This window comes from Panthera leo, chromosome E2 (assembly GCF_018350215.1).
Source record: "Panthera leo isolate Ple1 chromosome E2, P.leo_Ple1_pat1.1, whole genome shotgun sequence".
NCBI classification, from domain to species: Eukaryota; Metazoa; Chordata; class Mammalia; order Carnivora; family Felidae; genus Panthera; species Panthera leo.
This window is the reverse complement of record NC_056693.1, coordinates 59,355,322-59,382,291: the sequence shown is the minus strand read 5'-3', so window position 1 is coordinate 59,382,291 and position 26,970 is coordinate 59,355,322. Positions and strand designations below refer to the sequence as shown.

At 49.1% G+C, this 26,970-nt stretch overlaps 3 protein-coding genes across 8 annotated transcripts in view; 2 read left to right on the top strand and 1 right to left on the bottom strand.

The window, feature by feature from the left end:
• ZCCHC14 (zinc finger CCHC-type containing 14) overlaps positions 1-9,032 on the top strand; it is a 57,612-nt gene extending 48,580 nt beyond the window's left edge. Inside the window, exons 9-14 of one of the 5 annotated variants that reach the window (XM_042920653.1) lie at positions 877-968; positions 1,673-1,800; positions 2,633-2,773; positions 2,858-4,342; positions 5,199-5,404; positions 5,495-9,032. In XM_042920653.1, coding sequence (XP_042776587.1) covers positions 877-968; positions 1,673-1,800; positions 2,633-2,773; positions 2,858-4,342; positions 5,199-5,404; positions 5,495-5,746 — 2,304 coding nt within the window. In that variant the 3' untranslated portion in view covers positions 5,747-9,032. Of the gene's footprint in view, positions 1-876; positions 969-1,672; positions 1,801-2,632; positions 2,774-2,857; positions 4,343-4,958 lie in introns of all 5 variants that reach the window. The other 4 variants (XM_042920652.1, XM_042920655.1, XM_042920657.1 and 1 more) reach the window with 4 other exon arrangements.
• A 1,635-nt stretch (positions 9,033-10,667) lies between these two features.
• MAP1LC3B (microtubule associated protein 1 light chain 3 beta) lies at positions 10,668-23,389 on the bottom strand. Its single transcript, XM_042917783.1, has 4 exons — positions 23,306-23,389; positions 16,815-16,870; positions 13,108-13,214; positions 10,668-12,471 (listed from the first exon to the last, which is right to left on the bottom strand). Exons 1-4 carry the CDS (start codon positions 23,343-23,345, stop codon positions 12,297-12,299), a joined length of 378 nt encoding a protein of 125 aa, XP_042773717.1. The 5' UTR covers positions 23,346-23,389; the 3' UTR covers positions 10,668-12,296.
• The window catches only part of FBXO31 (F-box protein 31), a 48,766-nt gene continuing 45,166 nt past the window's right edge, over positions 23,371-26,970 (top strand). The window contains exons 1-2 of one of the 2 annotated variants that reach the window (XM_042917779.1): positions 23,371-23,456; positions 24,955-25,039. The gene's annotated coding sequence lies outside the window, so the exon portion shown is untranslated. The remainder of the gene's footprint in view (positions 23,457-24,954; positions 25,040-26,970) is intronic. The other variant, XM_042917778.1, reaches the window with a different exon arrangement.

Genomic DNA, 26,970 nt, shown 5'->3' with positions numbered 1-26,970 from the left:
TTCTAATAAATTTTAACTTGATAAACGAGCAGTGTCTTGCATTATGAGTCGTACATGATGCTGAACGTCACATGATCACAACTGAGGCAGTGGTTCTTGAAATTCGCTTGGATATGAGTACTTTGATTACAAGCATGTTTCTGGAATGAATTATGCTCACAAACCAAGATTTTGCTGTATTTGTAATACCCTTGGCTTACGATTCATAACTCTTGAAAACCACATTTTGCCAGCCTTGCCTCATGGTCAGTTTAAAATGTTACAATGTAGGAGTTGAATTTTGGCCATAAACATCACCAGTGACATTACGGAACCAGAGTGTTGTGTTTTCTTGGTGTCAGACCTCCGGTTAGCTAGCCATTCGATTCAGATGACATCTGCTCTGCTCTTCTGGATCACTTGCTTCAGGACAAAGTGGCTTTGTCCCTAAAGTGGTGGTGTTTGAGACAAAAGTGCTGTTAAAAGAACAGTCCCTGTCCGCAGGAGAATAAATGGCTTGCATTTGAGGGGGTAGATCCCAGGACAGGAGGGGGACACTTCCACCGGTCCAGTCTCTGTAGAAGTGGAAACTGAGGGCATTTTCTTTACTTGCCTGTCGTGGACCTTCCAGGTGCCCCGGCTTCTGCAGGCGGCGAGTGGAGGGCCTGGGGGACACGGCCTGTGAGCCTCACGTGTAGAGTGACCGTTTCGTATTTTGAACAAGGGACACCATATCATTTAGCAAGTGACCTCATGTTCCCAAGGCTTTCATTGTCCAGTTAGGTTTGATCCGTTTACCTATCCTACTGGTAGAATGCATTTATTAAGTTATGTCTCAGGTTCTTTGTTTTCAAAGTTCATTCTCAATAACTTTGTAATTTCTTTCTTCTATGGAAGTTTCTGAGCCTTACTGAGGAAGATCTAAATAAATTTGAATCCCTCACCATGGGAGCAAAGAAAAAACTCAAGACTCAGCTAGAGCTGGAGAAGTAAGTGTGCAGCTGCAGAATGTGTGTGTTTATTTTCATTTCTAACATACGGGGGGGGGGGGGCTGTCTCCTGATCAGATGGGGGCCCCCAAATGTGGGATGACGATCAGGTGGAAACCTAGGCGTTGAAAGAATTCACCTGAGGCAGAACAAAGGAGATAGAAGTCGACTGAATGCACCAGGGAGCAGGGGCAGGACAGCAGAGGAGAGACTGTCTGCCAAGAGGCGGTGGGGGAGGGGGCTCTTCCTAAAGGCGGAAGATGAGGAAGGACGGCGACGCCTGGAATTCTCCCATTTTTGCTAACTGTGCCTGGTTGTAAGGAGCACGCTGGTCAGTTAGGGCCAGTGGATATTTCGGGGTGGGTCCGGGCCTGGCTGTCTTCGATCCACATTACATCGCCCAAGCCTATTTTCCTAAAAGCGGCCTCTACGCTGAACAGGTACCAGCACTTCCAGTTAAATGCCATTGATTGGATTATTTTGATTGCTTATCAAAGCTTCATTAATGCTTTTAAAATTCTACAGATGTGGTTTTGGTGTGCCAGGCAAGGCCCTTGGCAGTGGATCTGACCAGCCACGGTGCCTCGTTTTCCACACCTGGGGACATGTGCGGGGCAGTCACCCCTGTAAGGAATCTGCACGAAAGCAGTTCCTCCGCAGAGGACCTGAGCGCTCACTTGCTCGCACCCTTTCTTGCCACACAGGGAGAAGTCAGAGAAACGGTGCCTGAACCCTGCAGCTCCACCCCCGGTCACCGGCAGCGGAGTGGCTCGCGTCCCCCCGACCAGCCACGTGGGTCCCGTGCAGACCGTGCGAGGCGCCCACGCTGCAGGTAGGTGTGGACGGACGGATGGGCGCGGGTGGCCGTGATGCAAGATCTCGGGCCCTTCCTTTTGAGAATCATGAGATCACAGACCCCACCCTATTGCCATTTGCATAATTTTAGTCTATACAGTTCCTTCTCATTATTTTGGCTTTTACCGTCTCCACCGCTAGAAAATAGAAGGGACATTTGGGTTAGAAGCTGGAGGCTCGCCTGAAGGTGTTGGGGCAAACGAAGTGGAGCCAGAAGCTACCTGGCAAGAGGGAAAGAGAAGGAAATCCCCAAAATAGATGAAGATACTCTTCTTCCCCAGGCGGGTGCGGAGAGGTCATGTTTAGGTCCTTGGCCCGAACTGCCCAGCCTGCCTGACCGCAGCCTCCCTCTCGGGGGACCTCTTCAGACGGGGTGGAGGACGCCTGTGATGGCCGCCCCTCGTATGGACAGTAGCAGCCAAGAAGAAAAACACGCCTGTGTGGCTTTTAAGTGGTTATTTGACTACAAAGTTGTCACGTCCCTTGGTCTTGTAAAACAGGGTGTCGGGTGTCCCTCGGTGTTGTGGATCTCACTTAACGCAGCACCGTGGTGGCCGGGGGACCCTTCTCCCTTCTCGGGCGTTTGAGGAGGGAGGCACGGCGGCCCCCGGCCCCACGCACACATCTGCGGGGAACTCGCCGTGGGCCCTCGGCGGTCTGTGTTCTCCGAACGTCAGGGTCCCCCGTCTGAAGCGGGGGTGACGGCACCCGCCTCACGGGGGCAGCGCGACGGGTGTGCGTGGAGGGGGGCGGGGAGGGTGTGATAGCCGCCGGCCGGCGCGACCCGTGTGGGCCCCCCTTTTCCGCAGCGCTGCGGGTGGAAGTGGAGCAGCCCCCCCACCAGACGGCCCGGGAAGGCAGCTCCTCCGAGTGCTCCAGCTCCTCGCCCAGCCCGATGGGGGTGCAGGCCCGGGAAGAGAGCTCGGACAGCGCCGAGGAGAACGACAGACGTAAGGACGCCCGGCGTGCCGAGCGCTCTGCTGGCCCTGCGCTGGCCCGGGGCGGCGCGCTGACCGCTCTGTCCCCGTCTCTAGGTGTGGAGATTCACTTGGAGGGCTCGGACAAGGAGAAGCCCGTCATGCTCCTGAACCACTTCGCTTCGAGCTCTGCCAGGCCCACGGCCCAGGTTCTCCCCGTGCAGAACGAGGCGGGCTCCAGTCCATCGGGTCACCACGCCCTGCCCCCCCAGATGATGGCTGCGGCCTCACACCTGGCGCCCATCCGGATGCTGAATTCTGTGCACAAGTCGGAGAGGGGGGGCGCGGACATGAAGCTCCTCCCGCCTTCCGTGCACTCGCTGCTGTCTCTCGAAGAACGGAGTAAGCTCTCGGGACCAAGAGGCGGCATCAAAGTGGACAAGAACTTCGGCCACGCCGTGATCGACGCGGCCCCCACGCCTGGCCCCCAGCAGCCTCTGCAGGTCCTCTCCGCGCTTGCCGAGAGCAGCGCCGTGTCACCCACCGTCTCCTTTGGTCCCCGTGCCAAAGTCGTGCACACGTCCGCGCTGGACAGAGTCCTGAAGCCGGCCCCGCAGCCCGCCCCGGGCGGGGAGACCAGCACCGCTGCTGCGGGCACGTCCAGCACCGTCTTCCACGTGGCCCGGCCCCCCATCAAACTCCTGGTGTCTTCATCCGTCCCCGCGGATTCTGCCATTTCCGGGCAAACTCCCTGTTCTAATAACGTGCAAATAAGCGTGCCCCCTGCAATAATAAACCCCCGGACTGCCCTGTACACCGCCAACACCAAAGCTGCCTTCTCTGCGATGAGCAGTGTGCCCGTGGGGCCCCTGCAGGGCGGCTTCTGTGCGAACAGCAACACTGCCTCCTCCAGCAGCCACCCCTCCACGTCCTTCGCCAGCATGGCCACCGTGCCCAGCTGCCCGGCCCCCAGCTCCAGCCCCGCACTCTCCTCGGCCCCCGAGAGCAGTTTCTACAGCGGCGGCGGCGGCGGCGGCTCCGGCTCCCCCGGGAACATTCCCGCCTCCGCCCAGAACCACCACCACCACCACCACCATCAGCAGCAGTCGGCGCCCCAGCAGCCCGCGCCCGCGCCGCCCCCGGGCTGCGTCGTGTGCACGTCGTGCGGGTGCAGCGGCAGCTGCGGCTCCAGCGGCCTGACCGTCAGCTACGCCAACTACTTCCAGCACCCGTTCTCGGGGCCGTCCGTCTTCCCCTTCCCCTTCCTGCCCTTCAGCCCCGTGTGCGGCAGCGGCTACGTGGGCGCCCAGCAGTACGGCGGCGGCGCCTTCCCCGTGGTGCACTCGCCCTATGGCGGCGGCGTGCCCCCCGAGCCCGTGCTGGGCGGCCAGTCGGCCTTCGCCGTGCCGCCCGTGCAGAGCTTCATGGCGGGCGCGGCGGGCGTGTACCAGGCGCCGGGGCTGGTGGGCGGCGGCGGCGGCGGCGGTGGCGGCGGCGGCCCGGGCCATAAGAAGAGCGGCAACTTGTCGTGTTACAACTGCGGGGCCACGGGGCACCGCGCTCAGGACTGCAAGCAGCCGTCCATGGACTTCAATCGGCAAGGTAAAGGCGGGCGGCCTCGGGGCGGACTGAGCCGCCCCCGAGGGCTTACTCCTTAGGGAATCTTGCAGGCTTGTTTTTGGAAGCGAACACTAATGTTTCAAGTGCTCTTTGGAGAAGCATGGGATTCTCCATAGGCCGTGAAGCCCCTGGAAGGGTTACTTTGTCTTTGAGACTGTTGATTCCAGCCTGCTCCTTCTTCTAGAAGGGCCTAGCTGGCTGGGGACGGGTCGTCTGGCCCGGTGGGATCTCCTGCCATGCGGCGGAGGGGAGCACGGAGGGGGGGATTCAGGGTCGAGCTGATAACCGAGGGTGTGGCGCGTGAGTCTAGATGCTGCAGGTCCTAGGCCTGTGGTGCCGGTCAGGCCACCCCTTACCCCGTCCCGGCTCCCGGTCAACAGAGGACTGGGCTGGTGACCAGCCAGGGGACCCCTGGTCTGCGCTGATGCACTCGTGGAGTCTAGTTTCGGGGGTGGGGAGAAGAGGTGGTCCAGGTCTCCAGCACCGCATCTTGAGCAGTACCTCCAGAAAGAACTCTGGACGGCTTGGTTGTTTGTGCTAACTGTGCAGTGATTCAAATTTGATCTCTTTCCCCCTCCCTCCCCCCCCCCACTTCTAGGTACTTTTAGGTTGAAATATGCCCCTCCAGCAGAAAGTCTGGACTCCACAGACTGATACTTTCCTCTGGCAACAGAACACTATTAAGCCATGGAGACATAAGGAAATTAAATACAAGACCGAGAAGTCTAGTTGCTGTTGAGCTTAATATTTTTAATCCAAAGGTGCTTTACTTTACTAGACTGGATAGAAAACCTAGTGTAGGAGTGCATCAAACTCAGTTTTATTGCCAAAATCCTAGATTGGAGCTTGACGTCAGGACTCGCCTGGTCGGCGCCTCCACCGTGGTCGCGATGCAGAGACCTCCGTCTCCCGAGGAGCATCGCCATCCTCGGTCCTTCCAGGCTCACATGTAATTCCAGGGCAGCTACGCAAGATCGGACTCGAGTACTGAGGGTCGGAGTTCCCTGCGTGGCGTTCCACCAGTCGGACTCTGGTCACCCCTGGGTGAGGGAAAATGTCGCCTCTGTTTTGTTCTGTTTTTGTTTTGTTCTGTTCCTTGAGTGGTTAGACACTAATCTCTCTGGGCTTTTTAAGGATTGCACTACAGAAGAATGTAAACTGATGCCAGTCTCTGCGGTTTTGGGAGACAGACTCCCTGAGACCAGTCAGTGCAAGACACTCGGAGAATCTGCGTTTAAGGAGTTGGCACCAGCAGGCCGCGTGACTTGGTACACGACAAAGATGTCAGCGTCTCCTTCCCTCCTTAAAACACTTGCAGCAGTTTCAGGTTTTTCTTTTCCTTTTTTTTTTTTTCTGCGAATACATTTAAACTACATTATTAAATAGAAATAGTTACTCGCAACAACTTAATATCTTAAGGGTCCAAGTCCCAGAGAATCCCTAGTTGTCAGAGCTTTGAGAATCCTTCCTCCCCAGCCCGTCAGTAGCGTGGAGTCTTGGTCGTCTCCCACCGCGACGGAGCTCTCGCAGGGACATGGTAACCGCCCGGCCTTCGTGGGCTGGCTCCGAGGGACGCTACGACACCCTTAGCAAAGTTGGCAAGTTCTTTTATGTCACACGGATCTCCCGAGGCCCCCAAGGCTGACTGCTTGACGGATTCACACTGGAGACAGACATTTCAACAATGATACAGTCCTGTAACTTAGGAGCAAAAGATTTGAAACGTTCTCCTGTCAACTTCTTTTGTATTAGGCTGTGTATTAATGGTTAGTTCCGTGAGAAGTTACCTGGAAAACTACAAGAGAAAGTGGTAAGACTCTGAAAGAGGCCGCACCAACAGGACAGAGCCACAAGATCTGCACGAGTGTGGTTTTATCCAATGTGGGAAAGAAATCCTCCCCACACAGCTCTCGGTGTCACCCCATTGCAATGAAAGTTGCTTGGTCTGAAATGTAGGGACTTAAATCTTCAAAGCTAAAGGGAGTTTTCTGCTCAAATAACAATATTACTTTAAACACTAAAGCCTTCCATATTAAAATACTGATTGGTTAGGCCTTGCCCAGGGATTTTGCAGTGGAGTATGTATTAAAAAAAAAAAAAAAATCATAATACTCAGACCGTTCTTAAAATGGGACAATCAGCCTCATGCCGAATTGGTGTAAATCAAAAGAATACCCTAGAATTTGAGGCACTGTGATGTGAGGCTTCAAATTTTATGATCCGTTTCCTGGCTGCAGAGAAACTAAAGCAGAGTTGTTACATTTTTTAATGAAAGGCTTTTAGTAGTTTTTTAGCGTTTTATTTTAGTAGAGTTTCATTTCTATGCAATGCAGAATGGACAGACCTCTGTACGCGTCTGTCTTCCCAGTGCACAGTATTACGTACGGTTTTGAAGCAATGGTGATGCTTACGGCAACTTTTTTGGGGGAATGTGACATTGATCTCTTAATTGTAAACACTACAAAATGTCAAAATAACGAGAACTGACACAACTTTGCCTTAAAGAGTACGAGCCTGGAACTTGTCATATGATGTTAGAGGAAGACTTGGGAGTGTCCACTGATGTTTACGATTTTAATATTTCTGAAGGCCGTTATGGTGGCCTGGACATGTGCTGAAAGCCAAACTTTTAAATTTTTTGGTTTTTTAAAAAAAAAAAAAAGAAATATTTTAAATAAATCCTATTTCAACACGGTGAAATTGTTGAAAACTGTCTCATAACAAGAGGAAAAAAAATCATATTTAGGGTTTTTGTTTTAGTGGTCAGTATTGGGGAATGAAAGTGTCTGTTGTTACCCTTAGGACTATTTTGATAAATATTAGAAGTTAGCGTTCCATATAACAAGAAGTTGAAACAAGATCTTTGATTTGAAGTATGACATTCAAATTGAGGTAAATGAGTCCAGACATTGTGCGGCTGTGTTCCAGTCATCAAAGGTCTTAGAAAAATCCCCAGTTGTCTTTGGAAGTGCATGTGCGGTGTGATGTCTCCAGTGAGGCCATTCCAAGGTGAGAATTGTGAAACGTAAATGTGACATACACGGGACATAAAGCATTCAGCTGCCGATCTGTGCGATCTCTCCCCAAGTGAATTTCCTTACTTGGACTTGGGAATGTTTGCTGGCAGTATTATCTCCGATGAATTTCTCTCCAAAAGCAACCAAAGTCGTTAAGCCTAAAGAGCGTTTTGCATTTCCTCAGATGTCCTCATCTTCTTAGAAACACAGATCCGACTGACCCTTTCAACTACGTAGTCATTTTCGTGAAACCATGGGCTCAGTTTCCAAATGCTGTAGCAACCAGGTAGGTGTGGCATGGCCACTTGGCTGTGTGTGGTCTATCGTATATCAGAGTTTCTCACCCCATTTTTTTGTCTTCAAGAATGGGGGAAGTGGAATGTACAGATTGAAGTAGAATACAATGTCGAGGTAAAACAACTATTTAATTTTTTTTTTTTTAGCCAAACATCCAATTTTCTACCTTCTTTTCTAATTTTTATTTCAAAAGTACTGAAAATTGGAAAGTGTTTAAATGTTAAAACTCGTAATTGCTAAAGACCACTGAGGAAATGGGAGCTAGCACTTACAATAAAGACAAAATTATTTTCTTCAAAGCAGGTACGTGATTGGGTATTTTGAAAAAAACAACCAACCAGCATCATCTATAATCTCCAGAAGATCACAGGAGTCAGCTTGTGAATATGGTAGCTAGTAGGTTCGGTGTTTTAATTCACTATTTAGAAGTCACTGTAGCTAGTTTGCACTACGCTGTGTGCGGAGGTGCGGGGCGGCAGCTCAGCCCAGCGTCACACACGCGGCCCGGTGGGAGCACCGGCAGATCTGATCAATCGGGATCTGACCGAGAGGCTTGCTCTGGGCCCACTCCAGTGTCCCTGGAGAGCGCTCGCCCAGTGGAATCAGGTTGCACCCTCCTCACTCCTTGTCATTTTGTACTCTTCCTGCTTCTGTGGTGGGTTATTTGATGCCTTGCTAGTTTTACATACTGGTCACTGATGGCGTACGAATTGAGTCTTAAGGATGGTAAGGGAAGCCGTGTCTTTCCCAGAGGATGGGCCTGTGGAACCTGAGCGGGCGGACCTCCTTTCCACAGTGCAGACGACTCCCCAAAGAATGAGTCAGGTGACGTTTAAAACCATGGGTTCTGAAGAGGCTCAGTTTGCAAAGTCCCGAGGTTCTGAATGAAAAAGTCTTTAATCAGTACTCTCGAAACCACACACTTGCTGGTTGAGGCCCAAGGTCGACTTTGCTACGCTGTTCCAGGTGGAGGGGAGCTCAGTGCGTCATCAGTGTCCTCAGTCAGTCCCGGGTATCGTAACAAGCCCCTCACATGCATTAAGTTCTCACATGCACAAGGATGAAGGCTTTGGTACTGAAACCGAAGACTTCGTGTACTCAAGAATCTTCACAGCTTATATTGGACAGATTTTCTTTTTAGGAATGAAGGAAAATTCTCCCATTTTTGAGCCATTCTTTTATGTCAATTCTACAAATTGCATGTAACTTTATAAATATTTTTAAAAGATATAGTTTTGTAAATATTTAATATTCTGCTAATTTGATTTTGAATTGTAAATGTTAAGTATTCTGTTTTTGAAGTTTTTATGTTTTATTATACTTTGTTAAAAAGGAAAAATTGTACATTTTTAGAATGTTTTTATGAGTAAATTTAATGTACTGAAAATAAAAATTAAAAAAAATGTTTCATTTTATTAGGCCTTTGTTTCATAGAAAATGGAGCACACATCTTTTTGAATAAATCGAAATTCTTGATCTCCAAACTAGGGAGTCAAACCTTGCCTTCTCAATTTGACAAGAGATACGTGGTCTTAAATCCCTTTTAAAAAATTTTTTAAAGTTTTTCTATAAGTTTTGTTAACGTTTATTCATTTCTGAGACAGACCGTGAGCGGGCGAGGGGCAGAGAGAAAGAGGGAGACACAGAATCCGAAGCAGGCTCCAGGCTCCCAGGCGGGGCTCGAACTCCCAAACCGTGAGATCATGACCTGAGCCGGAGTCAGACGCCCAACCGAGCCACCCAGCTGCCCAAATCCATTTTCTAAAAACTGGTTTTCTTTTTGAGAGAGAACTTGTGAACAGGGAGAGGGTCAAGGGCAAAAGAATCCCAAGGAGGTTCCATGCTCAGCGTGGACCCCATCATGGGGCTCAATCCGACCCTGGGATCATGACCCGAGCTAAAATCAAGAGTCAGACGCTCGACTGACTAAGCTACCCAGGTGCCCCTTAAGCCCATTGTCTATCATTTCCCACTTTTTAAAAACATCCTTGCCTTGAACAGAGAAGTTACTCTTGATTTGGGGTTTAAAGAGGTTCCATGTGAAATCAAGATTGGCAGGAACAGATAGATGTCGAGGATACTTGAGACTTTTGTAAACGTGTGATTTACACACGGCACGAACGTGTCCTGGCATTTAAAGCTCTGTCCTCTCTGGATTTGGGACAGTGGCGGTCTAGTGAGCACAAGCTGGCCCAGGACTGCACTGCCCCGAGCAGTGCCACACTCCCCAGCAGAGGTCCCCAGGGCCTCTTGGTCTCGTCGGGCCTGAGGCTGCCCAGAGAAAGGTGCGCACGTGGCTCGGGGCATCAGGGCCCCCGTCAGGAGAGACCACTGGCCCATCCTTGTAGCTGGCGGCAGCCTCCCCGACTCGCTGTTCGGAAGAGAGAGGGGCCTCTGAAGGGGGATGTGTGCACCTGAGCAGCACAATCGCGGAAGCAGAGCGTTTCCTCAGCTCGCTCCCCGGGTTCTTCCACAAACCTCTGAGGTGCCTGCTTCCAACTGGGAATGGGTGGAGGTTTTCCAGGGCGTAGTGCTGGCCACTGCTTGGCTGCAGTCTGTACCACCTTTCCCTGATGAAGCACGAGGTGCCCGTAAACCACGAAATGTCTTCTCGACCAGGCAGCGCATACGCAACACCTTCTGTGGGGTACTTTTTCATTTAGAGTGGCAGGGTTCCAAGTGTGTATTCCCACAAAACACCCGGGTCCCACATCCATCCATACACATTGTGGCCGGTCTTTTAGTTCTCAGGAGACTCCTGTTTGGTAAAGACGAGACGAGCTGGCAGAACCTGGACTGAGGTGAGAAAGGTGCCTCGGACAAGGCAGAGCCCTTCAGAGGTGGGCACCCCTCTGCCCACTCCCGGCCCCCCACCCCCCTGCAGCGAAACCAGCCTTGGTGCCGTTAGGAAGGAAATTCCCCGCCTGGCACGGGATAGCGCGGACGCTATACCACTGCGAGTATCGGATACCGATCCATTAAACTGAACTCGGTGACGGGTTTTCGTTGTGCCTTTATTCACCTTAGTTCATTAAAAACGTACTTGGCTTAGAGATCCTATAGTGACCACCCACTGATGTGGGGTAGAAGTCGCGCCCTTCCCACATGGTATTTTTTAAAAAGCTGAATTTCTTCTAGGAATCTTACCACACAGGAGTTACAAGAATGTCAGGTATAATGATGTGTACAATCTAAACAAGACAGGCTGATTAAGAATTTACATAATGTAAAAATACGCATATTAAAAGTTAGCCACGTGGACAGATGCATGCAGTGGGAGTGGTCGGAAGGCTGGGGAGTCAAGCCCCCACATATGCAGCAATATTCCCCCCCCCCCCCCCATTAATAAGTAACTTCCACTAACAGGTCCGGGTATTCCACACACGTCTAAATACACAAAGGTGAAACGTAACCTGCTCGTTACACGTACAGTCTAAAGGTGACTGTGATCTTTCCGTCACTCCCACAAAAATAGTAAATAGTGAGCCCATGCAGGTAGTAGGAAGCATTGGTGGTTCTAGTTGAACTCGGAAAATGTCTAATTTTTGACACTGATATCCACGAAGAGTGTATGTCTCCTTTGTTCCTGTTCTTTTCACAACTGACATGCACTTTGAGCAGAGGAACCAGGACGGTTCTGACCTACAGTGACAACTGAAATACTCTTAAAAATGTGGGAACTTTTTCGTAACAGCCACACACAACATAAAACATGGACCATCTACAGCTTTAGGCTGAAAGGTAGAGGGAGTGCATCTGAATTTTAATGCTTTAGTTTCCGTGTTCTGTAGTTTCTACCACTGACCTAAGGAACAAAACTGCTTGAACAGCTTGTTTCTCTACCAAAGCAGATGGCAGTTTGACCTCTCAGAGAACACGCAAACCAGAAGAAATGTCACTTTTTTCTTCCCTGGGCCCTTTGAGAAACTAGACCAAAATTTTAAATCATTCAAGGTTCTTATTGAGCAGTGGTGCTTTACTGTCTAGAGAAGCAAACGAACCCCCCCCCCCCCCGCCCAATGGCACTGCACAGGCATGGACTTGGGGCACACTACACTAGGAGTCGAGAACCTTGAGCAGCAGTTCAGAGTTTTCTTATCCACCTCGATTTTTCCTGCTTTTTGCCCACTATTATGGCCAATGTGGGCGGGCGGGAAGGGGGCTATGCTTGACAACTTATGCTTTCCAAGATCCTCTTAAAGAGAGTTCTCTAGTTGAGTGGAAACTCTTCTACAAAAAGTTGGCTGGTTCTGTGAACCTAGAAAAGAATTTCTCGCTGAATGCTTATGTTGCAAGTTCCTCATAGGGAAAGAGCATTAGAATAATGGGAAGGTCTATTTTATCGGCAACTTAGAATGCAAAGTATTTTATTTTTAAACCTCTAAATTTGAAAACAAAACAGCCTAGGTTAAATAATGGTTTTTCCAAAGCTGAATGTGCTCATGTGGAGCTCCATTTTTCTGCTTGTAGCACAAAACAACTTCCTACAACTCCTAGGCAGGAACACTACTGTTTTTGATGGTCTGTGACTGGATGAATGGATCAATCTCAGTTGGTAATATCCCTTTTTTTTCCTTGGTAAGGGCTTAAAAAAATTCTAGAACAGATGCATTTTTCTAGTCTTACACAGACACTTTGATTCCAAATGTCTCCTGAGAGGCATATACCATATACAGGAACCCGTCTTCGTCCTTCTCACGTTCATACACTTCAGAAATCGGCGTGGACACACTCACCATGCTGTGTCCATTGACTAACAGGAAGAACGCCTGATTAGCGTTGAGCTGTAAGCGCCTCCTATTGAAAGAAAAATAATGTGAAGAGATACTGAACACCAATACCCGGGATGTGTGAAAATCTCACCCACCCCCCACTGACACACAAGTACAAAGATTTTGTACATGCTGCTTCTGGCAAAATAAAATGTATGCCTACTGATGATTACTCTCAAAGCTTCTCATAAAGTACAGGACATTTCCTAGGATTACACTGACAAAGAATATATTAGTGGTAATACTTGATAGATTATTCTTACTATATTCCTGAGGCCAGTCTTAAACTAGCATGCTCTCTGAAGAGCCATTAGTGTCTAGTATGAGAAATACTTCAAAATATAGTTTATATTACCATTGTACCAAGTCTGCATTCTTTTACTAATTTTGCTGTACAAAACTTGTAATTTTTCTGATCAAGAGACAACATCTATACTAGATGGTTATGACGAAAGAATCAGAAGGACAGCAGATCCAACAGGGAAGAGAGAAGAACTCAGAAAGGAAATGTCTTTAGGTTTTATTGAGCTTGTGGAGATCTTAATCAAAACTGAAGATAAAAATTTGAAACAAAACACAACAACAACAACACTAAAGATTTATCTAAGTCTGATAAAGAATGAGAAGCTACCCAAAGAAATAGAAAAAAGTGATTATATACCTTATGATCTTGATGAGCTCACTCATGTTGACGTGATCAGGTACAAGGAACTTGGTTTTGTCCAGTACAGGAAGTTGCTTCTCACCCTTGTATCGTTCTATGATCACCTAAAAAAATAGCCAGAAAAGAGATTGTGAGATCAGCATTAACTATGAAGAACAGACAAAATACCTCCTATGTTGTAACTGGCACATACCTAAACGGGGTCTGAAATAGAAACGGCACAGTTGTTAGTTTCCTCATAGTGCTCTTGTGAAGAGTGATCATTTATCAGCTTACACTCTGTCCCTTACAGAATATGGCACACACAATACACAGTGGATGCCTCCAGGAGGTGAGCTATGTATTCTTTTTACTTGGAACCATGAAAATATACTAACTAGTCAGAAAAAAAAATACTAAGAACAGAGGCTAGGTGCCAGCTTAAAGTGTAAAGCTCTGAATCTGTCTGTCAATTACACCACCACCATTTCCTCTGAAATATGTAAGATCTTTTTTAATTAGATGTACTTCTACAACAACTTTTTTAATGTTTTTTTTTATTTTTGAGAGAGAGACAGAGAGAGAGAGAGAAAGAGAATGAACACAAGCAGGGGAGGGACAGAGAGAGAAACAGAATCTGAAGCAGGCTCCAGATTCCAAGCCATCTGCACAGAGCCTGACTCGGGGCACAAACTCATGAACTGTGAGATCATGACCTTAACCAAAGTCGGACATTTAACCAACTGAGCCACTCAGAGGCCCCGTACCTTTTTTTCTTTTTAAGTTTATTTTGAGAGAGCTCTCATGAGCAGGGGAGGGGCAGAGAGAGAGAATCCTAAGCAGGCCCCACATTGGGGGTCCACACACACAACACAGGGCTCAATCCCAGGAACCATGAGATCATGACACAAGCTGAAATAGGAGTCAGACACTTAACCGACTGAGCCACCCAGGCGCCCCTGAAGTGTGGAAGTTTTTTGTTATGGTAATACACTCATGTTTTTTTCATACTAGACCTGTTTCTCTACTTGACATGGAAAAAGTCTTAAGTAAATATTTGACAAGTAGAGACAATGATTCACTGGTTCTGGAAACACATTTTGTGCAGAAAGACTTGAAGATTCTTTCATATTGACAAAATATTCCCTATATTTCTTTAAAGAGTTAAAAAAATTTTTTTTAACGTTTGTTTTTGAAAGAGCGCGAGCAGGGGAGAGGCAAAGAGAGAGGGAGACATAGACTCTGAAACAGGCTCCAAGCTGTCAGCACAGAGCCCGACGCGGGGTTTGAACCCATAAACTGAGGTCATGACCTGAGCTAAAGTTGGACACTTAACTGACTGAGCCACCCAGGTGCCCCTCTTTAATGAGTTTTAAAAGTCAAGAATCTTTGTGGGTTTGAGCCCCGCATCAGGCTCTGTGCCGACAGCTCAGAGTCTGGAGCCTCCTTTGGATTCTGTCTCCCTCTCTCTCTCTCTGCCCCTCTCCGGCTAGTGCTCCATCTGTCTCAAAAATAAATTAAAAATGTTAAAAAAAAAATTTTTAAGTCAATAGTTTTACATCATGAACTGAAATAAATCCATCAACTCCTTGCCATACTTCCTTTCCATAGAGGAAAGACAGTTTTTCCCCTAGTTCTACACCACTACAAAAGCAAAACAGCCATACCCTGCCACAACGAGAAGCTGAGAGTCAGGAATGGGAATCTTTACATAATGTTTCTTCAGAAAAGGGGAAGAGACTTGTCTGTATATGGCTCCGCTGTAAGGGAGCCCACGTGAGGTTCTGTGTAAGGCCAAATCAAACTGTTATCACCTTCCTTGGTAAGATCTAGAACTTTTATCCACAGGGTGTGTTCACAACATTATCCACAGGAAAGAATCAGTAGATAGAGTACACTTGCCTGGGTTTGACTAGTAGCAGAGATCAGAAGCAAGGCAGAAATCTTAAATTCCTGGTCCAAGAAGAGGCAGAAGCACCGGAGGAAAAACTTAAGACCTTAGAACCTTTCCCTTAAAGGAGGACATAGCAGCAGCCTGGGGACACAGGACAGGATGGCCTCAGGCCCATCCTGCTCTCTCTCAGGTGCTCAGGCTGCTCTGCGGGGAGAGGAGCTGTTCGAGCTGCTCCTGACTCGCCCGCACTGGCCATCCCCACGAGAACCATCACCTACAAATGACTGGCTTCCTTGTCCCTTCTTTTTCCTTTTTCCGGTACCCTTCTAATCTGGGAGAGAAGGTGTGTGAGTCATGGGGTAAGGCGTCTGGCTGCATCTGAGGAGTGCCCTCCTGAGTGCTGCACTTAGGCGGCCACTGTGGGCAGAAGCGTGGAGGACACAGCCGCCCTCAAGGAGTGGAGACCAGACTGCCGGCGGAGCTGCTTCTGCCTTCGGTCCTTCCATCCGATTCTCAACAAGCAGTGCCTGTGACAGTGGTTCTCAGACTTGTTCAGGGGATCACAAGCACGAACGGGGAAATATAAGCACGTGATTTCTGCCAAAACCCGGAAACAACTGGCAGAAAGGACTGCTAACATAGGCAGATATCTGCGTTTCAAAAGGAGGCTGTGGCACAAACCCTGGCAGACTACTGGGCTGTTTGTTTCCAACAGCTAGCACCTGCTAGCAGATAAGACAGCAGGTATTCAAAGTGAAGATAACCTTACAGTTCAAGAAATCCCCCAGGCCACATGTTGACCAAGTACCAGGACAGACTGAAATTTCTAAGCAGGCCAAGGAAAACAGACTGTTTTTTACTGTAGGACCCCACAGTTGGGAAACTGCTGGGCAGACCCGTCTTCTCTTTTCTGTGTACCTTACAGCCCCAACTCCCTGGCTCTTTCCTCTCCCCTCAGTTTGGCATGAGATCACATGTCACAAAGCCGAACACGAAAGCTGCCACAGAGCTTTTAACAGTGGAGTTTCTCAGGGGTCTATAGAATTTGTAGGAGGTGACAACCACGTACACAGAATTACGCAAATCTTTCCAACAACTACATGGGATGGGATTCTCTTCCCATTTTACAGATAAAGATGTAGCAGCACCTTTCAGAATTTTAGTAACTAGCTCAAAATCACTTAGTAACCTTGAACCTAAGGCCTGAACTCAGCCTCTGTCTGAAACCAGGAGTTCCTCTTACCCACTAGACCTTGTGCCTCAGGCAGAAACCTTTTCTAGGGTCTGCCAGCAAAGGATCTGGGGCAGAGGATGTGGGTTCCTGGGCACACCAAAAAGCATCTGAGGCATCTACCTACACGTGACAAGAAAGAGCAGTGTTTTTCCTCCATTTCCTGCGAAGAAGCCAAATACAAGAGACTTCTCTGGGGCGTCAAAAGACATCCTGGAATGTGCAGTCACATTTAAATCCCGAGGACTACTGAGTTTCCAACCGCAGTACTCAGCTTACTTTAGCAGACAGTGGATACTTCCTACCAGTTCTAGCCCCTCTATTCATTTCCCCCAAATAAATACATTTGACTTGTGAAGTGTGTAACATTAAGGTACCAAACTCAGACTCAGGAGGAAACAATGGGGTTAGATGAAAAAACTGTGTATTAAGTGATCTCAATTCTAGGTCATGAAGCTGACACTGGGGGCTATTGGTCAGGATTTTTGTAGAAACCCGTCACATGGTTGCACACAGCAGTGTTGTACCAAAATACTTAAGCAGTGCTCCCGTCTGCATACATTATGAATGACTGAAACACAGATGCTGGAGACTACCTACTGGGATTTTCGTAGGATGCTGCTCTCGGATAAGTCGGACATCTTCTACTCTTTGTTCTGCAATGAAAGGAAAAGACACAGGCATTATTAACGGTGACAATGCAGCTTCTTTCCTGCATTTTCACTGGTGGTTTCCATATGTGAATTCACCTATCCCTAGCTGTGGCAGAGTAGAGCAGTAAGGGTATCTTTCCTAGAACTCAGAAGAACCAAACACTGGCATTTCATATCTGGTAAACTGACATGTAAGGCCAAATGCAACTTCCATGTAAACCAACATGCAATTACATGGCTATAGCAGGTGGAATAGCCTAAGACCAAGAGTACAGAATTCCTAGTTTCAAGGGTTTGGGACCCCAGGCTCAGTCAAATACAATCAGCAGACTGACTGCACGGTATTACCAATCTTTTCTCCAAGGACTCCCACCACCTGTCAATTTTTGTGCATTTTCCATAGTTTAAGTTGGTACAGAAATCCATGATCAACCAGAGGCTCTCCAATACAATGTTCCCTTATCACTTCCTGCTTTTCAATGATATAGTCCTTAAAAGGAAAGAAAATGCCCAAAATAGATATGGGTAAAAGGAATTTCCTATTTGACTTTTAAACAGTTTCACTCAGTGCCCACCCCTCCCTTTACCTAAAAGTTTAAAGCACAAAGTCTGCTGTTGAATACTAGTTTTTTGACAATCTCTATTCTCCCCCTTAATATAATCACTTATGTAAGTGATCAATATCATGGGCTTCCTGAGAAATCCTGGTGACTTTGAAAAAAAGATGCTATGACCTATATAAAAGTATATACCACTATTACCAACTTTTTTTGAATTTCAAAAAAATTTACTAAAATGACTGAAATAATTCCCATGTTCAAATTATGAACGTTTAGGTTCTATTTCTATTTTCCCACCCAAAATTTCTAAAACAGCTTCTAAGAAATCACTAAATATAAACACGTCTACTATAAAGACTGCAAATTTAGTGATTTGTCACTTACATATAACACCCAGTGCTCACCCCAAGTACCCTCCCTAATGCCCATCGCCCATTTAGCCCAACCCCGACCTGACACCCCTCTAGCAACCCTCATTTTGTTTTCTGTATTTAAATCTCTTGGGGCGCCTGGGTGGCATAGTCGGTTAAGCGTCCGACTTCAGCCAGGTCACGATCTCGCGGTCCGTGAGTTCGAGCCCCGCGTCAGGCTCTGGGCTGATGGCTCGGAGCCTGGAGCCTGTTTCCGATTCTGTGTCTCCCTCTCTCTCTGACCCTCCCCCGTTCATGCTCTGTCTCTCTCTGTCCCAAAAATAAATAAAAAACGTTGAAAAAAAAAATCTCTTATGATTTGCCTGTTTATCTTATTCATCCATCCCTTCCTCTATGTTAACCTGTTTTGTTTCTTAGGTACTGTTAATAGTAAGCTTAACCTAGTGGTTCCCATCTATAATATTCTGACTGACGTATCTGGTCCAAAACCCTTGGAATTTTCTAAACAAGAATAGTGATAATGATAAGGGCATCTTTTGTTTCTCCATAACAAACTCCAAACAACCATGTCTGAGGTTTGTGTTAATGTGGTGATTTTTGGAAAGCTCCTAAGGATGGGAGACTGGCTGCCAGGGGAAAGAACAGTGACTTTAGGTTTGAAACTTTCAGACCTACCCCAACAACCAGGGAGGGGAAAGGGACTAGGAGGATGAACTAATCATTAATGGCCAATGATTTAACCAGTCAGGCCCATGTAATTAAATCTCCGTAAATACCCAAAAGGATGGGGCTCAGAACTTCCGGGTGCTGGGAGAATACCAAACTCCCCGGGGACAAAAGCTCCTGCACTCAGGACTCTTCCAGAACTCACCCCAGTACTTTTCATGAGGCTGTTCTTTTGTGTACTTTAATATCCTTTGTAATAATCCAGTAATCTAGTAAATAAACAGCTTTCCTGCAAGCCACTCCAGCAATTTAATTAAACACGGTTGGTGGTGGGCGGTTATGGGAACCTCTGATTTCCAGCCAGTGGTCAGAAGCACAGATTAACAAGCTGCACTTGGAATTAGTGTTTGGGCGTGGTGGGGAGGGGCAATATTTTGGGACTTAACTCTTATCAACATGTTGGATCTGAAGCTATCACCAGGTAAAGAGTTAGTACTGAGTTAAACTGTAGGACAGCCACCAATCAGTTGAGCATCCGACTCCTGATCTTGAGTTCAAACCCCACACTGGGTATAGGGCTGCTTGAGTGGCTCAGTTGGTTGAGCACTATTCTTGATCTCTGCTCAGGTCATGATCTCGTGGTTTGTGAAATCGAGCCCCGTGCTGACGGCGTGGAGCCTGCTTGGGATTCTCTCCCTCCCCCTTCTCCCTGCCCCTCCTCCCCTGCTCATGTTCTCTCTCTCTCTCAAAATAAATAAACTTAAAAAAAGAAAGAAACCCACTTTGTGTATAGAGATGACTGTAAAACAAATTTTTTTTTTTTTTTTTAATTTTAGGACAGCCAGCTGAATTCAGTTCGATGTGTGGAAAAGCCACGCCTCCAGGGTCCAAAGTGAAGCAGTGATTAGAATAGTGAGAGTAGAGGAGACACAGGAGGAGGATTTTCTCCCTGGAATCATCTTTTAAATCCTTCTCTATTTCTGATTCCCCTTCAATGCCTCTCTCAGCTTCGAGCCCTGTCCCTGTCTGTCTTACCCCAGGAAAAGGTGCTCTACCATATAGACTTAGCCATCAACCCTCTTCATGACAAAAATCTCCATTCTGTCAGAGAAGATTCTTCCAGAGGTTAGAGGAAATCACAATTAATTCACTCTAGCAAATGAATGAGAATTCTTTAATTTACCCCGGAATATGTTTCACATTTAAAGACTTATCATAATACATGTAAAAGTTTAATTGGAAACATTCAGACAGAAGGGGGAGATTTTTTTTTTTAATACAAGGAAACAGGTTTGTTTTGGCAAGTGGAAAAGGAAAAAAATACAATAAAAATACGCTCTAAATATGAGACTTTAAAGTCAGAAATCAGAATTTTTATACTGTAGTATCAGAAGTTTCTTTATCTTGATTTAGCCCCAAAATATGGCCCAAACGACAAAAATGATTCTTTTTACTAAAGGTGGGAAAATCAAAGTATGAAGGTGAGTGACTTCCTTAAGGTGAAAACACTTAGTACTGGGGAACTGGGGGGCTCAGGTGGTTAAGCTCCCAACTCTTGGTGTCGGCTCAGGTCACGATCTCACGGTTTGTGAGCTCGAGCCCCACACCGGGCTCCATGCTAACAGTGTGAAGCCTGCTTGAGATTCTCTCTCAAAAATAAACTTAAAAAAAGAAAAAGAAAACACATAGTGTTAAAGTCTCCTAGAAATGTCTTAAGTGTCTTGAGCAGTTGCAGTGAAAACGCAGGGGTGAGCTGGAGTAACACAGCAAATATGGGACATGCCTGTGCCTCACTCTTTTAAGTGGACAGCTATTTTCCGAGACTAACAGTAGATTTAACAAAAACATTACCAACACCACAGATAAAGGCACATATGAGCAATTCTTTTACTCAAGTATTTTTTTAATGTTGTAGTCATCTGTTTATCATTTGTCTTCAACAGAGTGCCCCCGGCAGCCAGGGACCTGCCTCTAGTCATCTTTGTATTCCCCCAGGGCTCAGGCTTGTACACAGAAAATGATAATAAACAAATTAAAGTTGTAAAATGGGAATAAATACTCCTCCAAATGCATATGCAGGTATACTTCCCCAGATTCCTTTCCTCCTGCTTCTAAGACCCTTGTAAGCCTTGCAAACAAACAAAAACGGAGAATAGGAGTCCGAAGTGTCTTAGTTGACCAGCGTATTTGCAAAGTTGCTTTGAGACGACTGAAGGCATTTGAAATAAAACTATTTCATTGAGTGAAATGGAAGCATAATAAATATTGCCCCCAATCTGTCTATAAATCGTAAGTGTGATAGATATTCAATCCCTCAACGACTGGTACAGCTTCAGTTCATGGAGTGCTGCCTGCGTTTTGCCATATACCTTGCTCTACAGGTCTGCCTTTTAGAGTAGTTATTCTAGACCAACACATACACGTCCCCGGAGACATGCAAACTTTTCCGCTATTAACGGAGAAGCTTAAGCCTGCTCACCGCTGAATCGCAGAACAGTGTCATTAAATAAACTGGGGCAACCCCAGGGGCTAAAGCAAAACTTTTACATCTGAGAAGACCAAATCCAGAATTTTCTGCTCAAATACAATTCTGGAAGCTCACGCTTCCACCTGTGTGCAAAGGCACCCTATGCCTTTCGACTCCGTGTTGGCCCATCTCCTGTACTGGAAACGGCCTCCTGTACGGCGGCCTCCGGGAGGACGGAAAACACAGGGCGGACGACAGAGTGCAAGTCCAGAGGCTGCCACTAGGTGGATCACGATCGTCACCTCTGTGGGCCCCACCCAGTTTCTTCAGCTACAAAAGGAAGGGGTTGTTCTGGATGAAGCTCAGGGTCCACTTCAACCCTCTGCATCCTGGGAGAAGGTATCAGCGGCGCTCTATTCAGCTCTGAATTAGCCTGAGCTCACTCACGTGGAAAGCGAGAGAACTGCTCGAGCTCGCTGGGGCTGGTGTGAGTGTGTGAAGAGGTTCTCACCGAAGAATTAACGTCTCTCATTTACTGGGCTACAAATCAAGTGAAAATTGTCAGCCCCGGAGCCAGGAAAGGCAGTAGCCGCTAAACGGCACTCGAGATTTTTCTGCGAAAACGACTACTAAAGGGATCTTTCAAAAAGGGGCCAGATTCCAGGTGAATTCCCTCTAATTCATCAGAACACATTAATCTCACTTTCCTTACTCTTACCACCTACTCTTGCTCAGATTTTTCTAGAGTAACCTAAAAATACTCGAAGCAAAAGGAAAGTAACTATAGTTTCAGCTATGGGAAAATAAGCATCTTTCCCACACCAATGTCCCCAGTTAACTTTTTTTCTTTTTGAAGCCAGCTCTATGCCCAACGTGGGGGGGGGGGGTGAACCTCCGACCCCAAGATCGAGACCCACACCGCTCTATCCACTGCGCCGGCCAGCCAGCTCCCCCTCCCCGCCCCGTGAGCTTCCAAATAAATGCAAGAGTCGGTGTGGACGGAAGCCCGATACCACAGGGAACCTGCTTCCAACGCTGCTCTCGGGGCTGCAGAAGAGCTCGCGAAGGTCGTGAGCGAGAAAATCCCCGCCGGGAAAGGCACGTCTAAGTCCTGCTAACGGACACGCCGCGTCTGCAGACGGAGCCACGGCCCGGCGGGCGCTTCCCCGAGCGCGGAGCGCGGCTTCGCAGGGGCAGGAGCTCACGACTGTCCGTAACGACAGCCACAGACCCAGGCGCGCCGCTCGCCTCCCGGGGAGCTGCGGGCCCTCCACGGAGGGCAGACCCTGCGGAGGAGGAGGCCCGCGCGCAGGGGGCTCGCGGGGCACACGCACGAGCCCCGCGGCGGCCCCCTCCGCCCGCGCGGCCGCGGCCAACAGCCCCACGAACACACGGCCGGGGGGCCGCGTCGTCCGCGCGGGATGTGCTGGCCTCGGGGAGCACCCGTCGGTTCCGCGTCCCCGTTGCCGCGGGGACGCGAGCCGCTGGCCCCCTCTCCCGCCGCGAACCGGGTCAGGACGCGCCGCCACGCCCGGTCTCCGCCGCCCGCCTCCGGGGCCCTCCGCGGCCCACAGCCCCTCCGTCGAGGGGGACCCGACGTTTGTAAGCGACCACGTGGGATCCGGCCTCACCTGGACGAGATTCACTCGCACGCTAACGCCACCCCTTCAAAGGACCTGTCGCAGACGGGCCTCCGGGTCGGCTGCCCCCGCGGGCACGACACTTGACACTCGGGGCGGCGACCCCTCCCCTCCCCCCCCCCCCCCCCCCCCCCCCCCCGCCCCGAAGGGCTGCTGCACAGCGGTGCCCGCGGCCGGGCCGCCGCCGCCGCGAAAGGCCAAGAGGTGATTCAGCAGCTCCGCGCCGGCGCGTCCCGCCCGGTGTCCCCCCCCCCCCAGCCCCCGGCCAGCCCCGACGCCCCCCGGCCCCCGGCCCCCCTCGGCCTTCCCTCGGCCCCTCCGCCAGCTCCCGCCTCGGCCGCCGCCGACTCTGGCCGCCCGGGGTCCCCGCCTCAGCCCCCTGGCGGGCCCGGGGCCCCCTCGGCCCGACGTCAGCCCCCGGGCCCCGGCCCTCCGTCGGCCCTCCAGGCCCCGTCCCCCTCAGCTCTCCAGGTCCCGACGCCTCTCAGGCCCCGGCCCTCCTCGGCCTCCCTCAGACCCGCACCAGCCCCCGACCCTCCGTCGGCCCTCCTGGGTCCGACCCCCTCGGCCCCCGAGCCCCGGCCCCGCTGTCAGCCCCCGGGCACCGGCCCGGACCCCCCTCAGCCCCCGGCCGACCCCTCCGTCAGCCCCCGCCGCCGACTCTGGTCGCCCTGGGTCCCCACGCTCCCCGTCTCAGCCCCTCCGCGGGCCCGGCCCCCCGCCGCGGCACCCACCGAAGGTGCGGCGCTGCTTGAAGGTCTTCTCCGACGGCATGGCGCGGGAGGCGAGGCGGAGGGTCCCGGCTGTTCCAGAAGGCGGCGGCGGAGACTCCGACTGTGGCGACAGCGACTTCCCTTGTGTCTCTTCAGGCCGCAGCCGCGTCAGGTGACCGGTGCGGCGTCCCAGGGGGCGGGGCCAGGGCCGGCCGCCGTAGCCGCCATGGCGGGCGTGGCGGAAGCGGGGCCGCGCGCGCAGCGGAAAGCCCTCCGTGCGCAGGCGCGCGTGCCGGGCGGGGTGTGGAGGTCCGGGCGCGCGCTCGCGGGAGGGGGCGCGCGTCTTGGCCCCGTAGCCCCCGCGTCAGAGCGTCTCCCGCGCCGAAGTCCCGCGGGGCCCAGCTTCTCCGACTGAGCCCGCCTCGCTTGGTGCCGCGTCTCTGACGAAGTTCTGACCCGAAAATGCAGTCGCTCCGTGCACTCGCCGCTGCGCCACGGGTCTGGGGTCCAGATCAGGCACCTGTCGGTGTCGAGCGCTTAGGGAACTGGCCCGGGGGAGGAAGGGCCCCCCGCGCCGCCGCGCGCCCCCGCGAGCCCTGTGTGAACGCGCAGTGACCGCTGAGGGCGCCGGGCGCGGGGTGAGGGCCTGCGGGGCGCGGGTTGCCCGCGCGTGCCCACGCCTGCGGGACGTGCACCGGTGCGCACAGCGCTGCAGTGGGCATCGCGTACTTTGAACGCTTCCCGCATCTCCGGGCTTCTCTCCTGTTTGAGTTTGGGGAAGCCGTTCTCAAGTGCGCGTTTGGTGGAGTGGACTGTGCTACGTGCGTTACTATGCAAACGCATAAAACATACTCAAATCTGTTCCTCGATGTGGTCTTAATATAGCTGGGATTGGTTTCCCTTCAGAAAAGCCAAACATGGCGCAGATCCTTGTATAGTTCTTTCCCAAGCCCAGGACAACGATGTTAGTTGTGGCTCTTCATTCCCGCTGCTGTTTACTAGACAACAGGGCATTTGTGCATGCGTCGCTTTCTGCCCCAGGTTTTTTCTCCTTTGTCACAGTCCTTTACCTTGAAAAACCTCTGAATAAACACCACTCAAACATTCTATCTGGTTTCCAAAGTTCCAAAGGAAGGCTTCAAGCTCCAAGTGTACTATCTTGGCTGCTTTGTATTTATTCTGTGAAAAATGGAGAAAGAAATCCAGTAAGCGTTTGTTATGTACCTACCTACTGCCAAAAGCGTAGTGATCGGGGTTGAAGTCTTAAAAGAGTGTGTGGACTGTATGCTGCTTTTCTTGAATGTTTTTTTCTTTTTTCTTTTTTAAAATATTGACTGGTGAGTTGCTTTCTTGGCTTAATTGCTATTTTGTAAGAAATGGACTTTTTGTTCTCTTGCTGGACAACTGTTCCCAAATGCAAGAGGGAAAAAAAAATCAATATCTGGCATATGGAGGTGGGGGAAGGGAAGGAGAGTTTCATATTTCCCTAGTCCCTTAGGCATCCGTAAAGCTTTACCGAATTACCCCAGGCCTTGAGTTTGCAGCCACAGGGATAGACTTCAAGGGCCCAGCTACTGATGCTTCAGGATCACTCTGTGATTTTCAAGTACTGAAGTCCACATTTACAGTGACTGCCTAAGTCCTCCCTAACCTTGAATTCCTACTTGCAGCTAAAACCACATCTCGCTAGGTGTGCCTCAGAAAATCATCCACGGCAGTGGGCACGGAAAGGTGTCTCATAAGCATCGTCTCCATGTAAGAATACCATATTCATATAATTAATATTAAATCATATCTAAAATTTACTGATTTATTTTAACATACAGATAATGTAACCTAGTGTAACTTTAGAAAACAAGTGTGCTTGAGTATATGTGAAAAATTTCATGTGCCCTCAGATTGCAGTTTAAAAGTTTGATGTAGTGACCAATTTTCCGAGTGGTAAGTTAATATTCATGGATTATATTATGCTAGGTAATATAATCATAGTATGATTTATTTTTTAAAAGAATAATATAAATATCACCGTTTCTTAAATAATCCAAATAAATTATGGAAAAACTAGAACACGTTTCATTTAAATTTATTCAATGCTTTCTCCAGGAATCTCATGGTGCTTTTAAATTATAGAATTATTCTAGCAAGCCAGATGGTGTCAGTTTTAAATAACTCCGACCCTATTCCTTTTTCTATCACATGAAATGACCATAATTGTGGAGGAAATAAGGTCACCGCTAAAAAATTGAACACGATGCCCCCAGCATTAGTGATGTAACGTGGCTGTAAGTCATGCCGTCCGGCTATTTCTAAGAATCTGTTACATGAGGCATGAAACATTAACCGCAGGGTAGGAGACCTTGTTTTTGCCACACACAACATGGAGGACGAGTCACACCGAGAAGTTGTTCAGCACCTCAGGCCTGCCCGGCCCGGCCCGCCTCTCCTCTTTCTGATTGGAAGAGATACTCCGGCCTGGAGGATGTCTGGGCACTCATTGGCCAGTTGTCCTATCACTCCCGGGTCATCTCTTTGCTCTTTAGAACAAGTAAACAAACAAGTATTGCTCAAGAGAAGCCCAGGAGCTATTCTCAGAAAGGATTTAGTCGGGAGGATTTTGGAGTTGACCCTCAGTGGATCGCAGTGTGTAGGAGTGTCTTCGCTGGCTCCCGGGAGCTGCTGTCAGCAGCCGCCAGAGGCACCGCGTGCAGCGTGCTTCCTCTTCCCGGGAAGCTGTCTGTGACAGACAACTTCAGAAATCAGCCAGCGAGTGCATGCAGGAAAGCCATCATAAATCACGCTCATGATCTAACATTATTTCTGAAAGGGCCATGGACAGCTGATTCGGCGCTCCACGGGTTTTTTGTTTGATTATTCGTAAATTCTGAAGGATTGCTGTTTTTCCAGCTTTTGCCCATATATGGGACTTTTAAGGGAGGCATCTGTTGAGAGTCTATGCGCCCTCTTATTTTAAACTGAACCTTTTGTTTGGCCTTTGAATATTTCCCCTTTCTATCACTTTGTTTCTTCTGAGCAGGGGAGTAAGATTCCATTTTCAAATCTGGATTGTGAGAACCAGCGTGGGTAAAGCTAACAGTTTATTTAGGTCCAAGAAATACTACTTTCTAGGACTTCTGGGCCAACCATTTTTTTTAATGTTTATTTATTTTTGAGAGAGAGAGAGAGAGAGAGACAGAGTGTGAGCGGGGGAGGGGGGGAGAGAGAGAGGGAGACACAGAATTCAAAATTAGGCCCCAGGCTCTGAGCAGTCAGCACAGAGCCAAATGCAGGGCTCGAACTTATAAGCAGTGATACCATGACCTGAGCCAAAGTCCGAAGCTTAACTGACTGAGACACCCAGGCTCCCCCTGGGGCAACCAATGAAAACAATAATCCTGTTCTGTAATCTACTTATCTCTTTAGATGTTATCAGTTCTCTATAACAAAGAACTCATTACTATAGTCTCATCCCAGTGTTAAAACAAATGATCTATTTTATCTGTTTTATTTTCTCATTTTGATATGAACATGTCCTCCTTAGTGTTCTTTGTATGGGATACATTTCTGTATAAGGGATGATGAAAGTGTTCACGACATACAAAACTTTTCCTGTTCAATGTGTAATAGTTATCTGCTATCCACAGCCTTTCCTCTTGGGTTCCTTTCTGCCAACAGGGGTTACCCAAGCT